At 44.4% G+C, this 6,000-nt stretch overlaps 1 protein-coding gene across 7 annotated transcripts in view; it reads right to left on the minus strand.

Annotated features, from left to right (window-relative positions):
• Positions 1–2,861, minus strand: part of LOC117754222 (microtubule-associated protein 4) — a 98,163-nt gene extending 95,302 nt beyond the window's left edge. For all 7 annotated transcript variants that reach the window (XM_034573024.1, XM_034573023.1, XM_034573020.1 and 4 more), the window contains exon 1: positions 2,759–2,861. In XM_034573024.1, coding sequence (XP_034428915.1) covers positions 2,759–2,855 — 97 coding nt within the window. In that variant the 5' untranslated portion in view covers positions 2,856–2,861. The remainder of the gene's footprint in view (positions 1–2,758) is intronic.
• Between the last annotated feature and the right edge of the window lie 3,139 nt (positions 2,862–6,000).

Consider the following 6,000-nt stretch of genomic DNA (forward strand, 5'->3'; position numbering starts at 1 on the left):
ACTTCCTGCTATGAAAGTGTATTGATGCTTATTATAAATCCATTATGTGTCCGTGTATCGATCAAGACAAGGACACACACTTTTTCACTTGGACTTGTAATGTTTCTAATTGAGAAATGAAGATGTTTCTTTATCTATTCTCTCCTGCACAGCTGAGTGTTCTCTCTAGAGACCACAGGGGAGCTGGGAGACACCCAGTCCAGGTCAAACAGCAGCTTAAGGTGCAGCACAACATGTGTTTCATGTCCATCCATCTCTGTATGTTATGAAACTTGTGCATCACACATCTGACACTGTTCAGTTCAGCAGCTCAGGAGCAAGTCAGAATGTCACTGAGTGCGACCTGTGTGATGGCTGCCAGCCGTTCGGGCCTAATACCTGATCACTTTGGCAGGCTTACAGAGAGGCAACCAGCAGTGGGACGTTTTAGGGATGCGATTGGATCAGGTCCATAATGAATTCCGGGCCTTAGATCAGTCCCACCTCTTATTTCCCACTCGGTAATCTGGCTGTGGAGGATTGGAGAGTAATCTGGATAGACGGAGTGAGACAGTGAGGGAGACAGGGAGGGGTGGGGTGGGGGTAGGGTGACGTACAATCCTCTCTGCTGGGATTCTCCTGTTTTTGTCAGTTTCTGTGTAGATATTCAGGGGAATTTCATTGTTAACGATGAGTAGACAATTTAGCATCATTCAAAAAAGTCTTATATGGTTTTATACTGTACTCGCTCTTGGTAATTGGACATTAATTGTAGCATATTACTCATACAGTTCAGACAGGGGTGGGTAGGAGGATATTGGTTCACTGGAATATTATCGTCAGTGTGTATCTTGGGTCTAGTTGATGGGAGCATACAAACTGCCTGTAAGCTAGTGAGGAGGACCCACTTGTAGTATTTAAACCTGGTGATGAATACTGCTAAGCTGGTGGTGTCTGATCTGTGCCTCCTGTCCCCGTTGGTTCCCTAATTTTAACACCAGTCATCCCCATGACTAAATACTGGCCCACTGCAACACACTCAATGCACAGTCTCATATTACTGGGCAACATGACTCAGTCAGGCGTGAAATCTCAATGCGTGTTTTTGAAAACTGAGTAGGTTACCGTACTCAATAATGCCAGCTAGCACATCGTCAACACAACAATAATGATATTGTCATAGACAATACATAACAAAAACAGTACATAATGTCCCAGTGCCAGTGGAAGCAATGCCCGTGTCAGACTGTGCAGCAGTTTTTTAATCAATCTTTTTCACAAGATGGAGAAGGTGTGATCCCCAGTGATGGAAGGGGTTTTGTTATTAGATAACTGTCTGTGGACATCATTAGGAGCGGCTGATCATCTTATGTAACATTCAACACAATCATGTCGTGTGGATATAATGCTGAGCACAATGGAATCAAACAGCGGATTAATGTATTGTTAGAGCTTTGTTCAATGCATGATGTGAATAGTTCAGTTTTATATCTTTCATAACCGACACAGTTCATCACTTTGAAAACTACATGTCCATTTATTTCATGTCCATTTATTTCCGGAATTTTCTTGGTTATTAATAGTAAAACTGTCATAAAGGACGTATTTACAACTGAAAAAACCTCATCCGCTAACCAAGACTATGATTTGTAAGCTATGAAAAATGTAAACAAGAGGACATACTATACAACAACTCAACAACTCAACAACTCAACCACGATCTCTACTTTATCACAGACAAGATGCTCAGGTTTGATTTACATGGTCACAAAGATATTAAATCAACTCATTGCAGTGAGAGATGTTTCTTATATTCTGACGCTCAGTGGATTCATAGCTCTTCTCTGAGAACATCGATCAAAGCTGAGTATTATCATCTTTGTACAGATTTAAAGGAGGATTGCTGCATTGCATAATGTGGACCAGGGCTATCTGTGAGGTGAGTGTAAATCAGTGCAGGAAGGGAATTGAAAAAAGGGAACGACAGAGGTTTATCCTCAGCAACATGTGATGAGAAGTGACAGGAGCTGAAAGCACAGGGGCGGTGGAGAGGAGGAGAATATGCTTCTTCTCTCCAGATTTTCAGATTTGATCAGACTGAAGAGCAGAAGAATATTAACTAGAAACACGGACCCAGCCAGGAACAAAGATATTATAAACATTAACTGTAGAAGATCCATGCACGTACAGGGTTAAGTTTATAGAGGTCAACTACAGTGGCTTTGTGATCTAAACATAGTGCAACACAAGTCGTTTAGCTGTTCAGACGTGGACTCCCACACACTGCAAATGAATGGAGTCCAAACGCGCACACGTACACGCACGCACACACACACACACACAGCTTGCACAACTTTCCTCCTGCCCGCTGTGACAGTGCAACTCCTCAGTGCGCACCCCCGTGTTGCCGGGAATTAACCGGGCCACCATGTTGGTTTGCCCACTAGAGTAGGAGTGCATGTACATGTCGGAGAAGGGGAAAGTGAAAGTCGGGAATCGAACGGTGGCGCTGACACGACAGCTGCAGCTGCTCTTTCCGCTGACTCTGGCATTACGAACAGGGCGTGCGCACTCGGCGGACTCCCCCTAGAAAGGGAGCGAGTTTCCGAGCAGCCCATGAAGGCAGCATCCTCCTGCACCGTGATGCAGAGGTGATCCACAATCACTGCTCACACACCCTGCACGCGCGCTCACACACGCTCCACACTCCGCACACACACCTCCGCCCCGCGCGCACACACACTCTCACCCACACGCGTCTTGTTTCCGCGCCACTCACCGTTAGTTGTCCGCTTTTTGACACTTTTAGTCAGGAGTCTCCGTGCGTCGCTGTCACCGCTGCGATCCGCCCACCCAACAGGGTTGTCCGCTGGCATCGAACTAACGTGCTCCTCCCCTCCTCCAATCACCAAGCGATGCCGCCGACTGGCTCTTGGGTTATCCAATCAAATGGGAGTTGAGCTCTGAGCGACGAGGCTATTGTCCAATCACGGCCCTGCGTCGTCACGGCGCGCACCGCTGACAGACACTCTGCACGTGCAATGGAGAAGTTTGACTCCTTTTACGGGACGCCGCGGGTCCAATCGCCGGGAGGAACGCGCTCTGGACACGGACACGGCCCAGGAAGACGCCCTGAAAGCGCCTGGATCACCGAAATGTCACCGGGATGAAGACACACCGCGGCCGGACAGCGTGGAGCTCATCCGAGGCCCTGGACCACAGATCCACCAGGGCCCATTCATACTGTGGGATCTCATGTTTACTGTAATAAAGCCAATAGAAGTGAATGTTCCACAACATATCAAACTATTCACTGTTTATAAGATTGATGTGATCATGAGTCGTTTTAATAATGGTTATCATTGCTGTGTAGTAACTGATGGTAAATACATGAAGCTCCAACTAAAGTACATGGGAGGGAAATAATGAAATGCTGTTTTCAAAATGGTACGAGTCTCATATTTTAGGTTTATAGCGACACCTTGTGGCAATAAATATAAATTACAGGCCACAGCTACTGCGGGCTAATGCCAGGCTAATGCTCGTCTGCTGCGTTTGTGTTCAGAGTGTATGTAGTTTATTTAGTGTTGTGTTGTGTAGAGTAGTGTAGTGCAGTGTTGTGCAGTGTTGTGCAGTGCTGTGTATTGTAGTGTTGTGTTGTGTAGTGCTGTGTATTGTAGAGTAGTGTTGTGAAGTGATGTGTATTGTAGTGTTGTGTTGTGTAGTGCTGTGTATTGTAGAGTAGTGTTGTGAAGTGCTGTGTATTGTAGTGTTGTGTATTATAGTGTTGTGCTGTGCTTTGTATTGTAGTGTTGTGTAGTGCAGTATGTAAATGTGTATTTGTGCGCTGTTTATAAACTGAGTGAATAACAAGTAAAGGCTACTTAAAATCGAGCTATTATGGGTGAACACTGAGTGTGTGTGGTTTGGGTGAAGTGGGTTGAAGGAGCTCTGGTAAATTGGAAATGTGGCTCTTTACCATGTCTGTGCTCGGGGGCCCATTGTTTGTGAATCCACATGTAACCATCAGTCCCATGCAATGTAATAAGAATCAGTGCAGCCGTGGTGAGTTTGCTTTCAAAGAGGTTTATTGAAAGAAATATTTTTGAAATTTTATAAAGTTCAACCATTGATAATGCTATCACACAATCAGAACCTGAAGCTTCCCCATTGTCCCATCTAGCTGTCTTCCACATTTGATATGAATCATGTATTATAAGAAACACTCCATTGACCAGCCCGGTGTCACAAAGTATCCATGGTTACCTCAATGTTCCAGGGACTGTCAGTCATACAGGATACACTGTTAAAAAGATCCGCTGCTGTCAAAACATCTGTGAGGCCTTTGTGGACACCACTCTGTACTCTAAGGCAAAATGTGTGTGAGATCTGAACACAGCATGCAGGGAATAGAAAGATCGCCGTGGTCCGACAACGCTCTCAGATGTGTTGACAACGGTCACTCTTCAGGGTGCAGCCCATCCCAGCAGGGCAAAGGCAGAATTTATAATAGTTTATTTGCACTTGATTTACCTTCGGAGTTCAAAGTGGAAACACAGACGTGATAAAGGTAAATCAAGTGCCCTTCGATATTTGGGAAACAGCAATAGTTCTGCCCAGGACTGCCACACATGCATCGTTCCATTACAGTGGTTTGCAACCAGATACAAATATACAATATCATATTGTATCATCTAGGATCACTATGTTTGCAGCTATTCAGTACCCCTCTCTTCCATGACCTGGAAGTAGTATGTATATATATATACCTATATATATGTATATATAAATATGACTCTCCCGGAAGAACCCGGAAGAATTCAGTGTTTCACTCTACACACAGTTTGCAAGCATACAGCGGAAAATCAGCTGCTTTGCACGTCAAAAACCTCTCATTGCTGGATGATTTTCGGTGCAGCATGCAAGTAGAAATGTGCACAATATTAAAAGTCTTTAGCTTCATCGCCCTCATGTCCATTTTGACCATGGACAGCTCTTTTCTTTTTTCCCAATAAAGTGATTATTTAAATAAGAAATTAGAGCAGACTTTATTCATTTTAGTATAGTTTCCTCTATAGTATTCTGCATTTCAAAGCATGCCAAATAAAATGTTTCCGTTTCTGCATAGTGCTGGCTATACGAGTGCCAAAGAGTTTTGATTCCTTTACAAGTAGTAGAAGTCGGTATGTACAGGCGAGGAGCGACAGCAGATCCAGTGTTGTGTAAACGGTACCAAACAGCCACCCTCACCCAACCCCCTCCCCAAATCCTCAAAATATCTACAAGGACCCAAGTCTGTCGGAACTCATAGAAAGTTGAATACAGCTGAAAAAAAGGTCAGCAGAGTGGAAGAGCTATTAAGGGAGGTGTGTGTGTGTGTGTGCAGGTGTGAGTGTAAGCTGAGTTTTCATGTGTGTGGCAAAATTCAACAGGGGACAACATCCTCACCTCCCACCCCACTCTTTTCCCCTGTGGATTTTTTTTATCCAAAGTGCGCCCTCTACTGTTATAATATGCACTATGCATTACACAAATGTATTCTCTAGCACTGAATATTATTCTAAAGGTCACAACAGGGTCAAAGAAGAAGAGTCGACGACCACATTCTAGTTTTGAGGTCATAGTTCTGAATGTAAAAGATACAGTTCAGGCCACTAGGTGACTGTTATTGAACAGGAACAAAAAGAAACAGTCGCTACAGTGTCTGAGATGTCGAGGAGAGCCCACGTCTGGAAATCAGTACCTCAGCACTGCAACTGTTGAAAAGCAACAAAGGTCTGACTGCCAGCTTCACTTAGTGGTTACTGGATATCCGAGTCACGTGTTACTGTGGGATCTCCTGGTGAGTGCTGGTGAAGATGATGTAATGGCGATGGGCGCGTCAGTGAAGTAAACCCAATAAAACAACAACAGGAAGAAGACAGGGTTCAGTGGTGAGAGGGACTCAGTAGATTCAGGGATTCTTCAAACTTTGTAGCAACAATACACGTGCTTTACCATTCATGTAAAAGCAGCTAGAAT

This window comes from Hippoglossus hippoglossus, chromosome 20 (assembly GCF_009819705.1).
Source record: "Hippoglossus hippoglossus isolate fHipHip1 chromosome 20, fHipHip1.pri, whole genome shotgun sequence".
Lineage (NCBI taxonomy): Eukaryota > Metazoa > Chordata > Actinopteri > Pleuronectiformes > Pleuronectidae > Hippoglossus > Hippoglossus hippoglossus.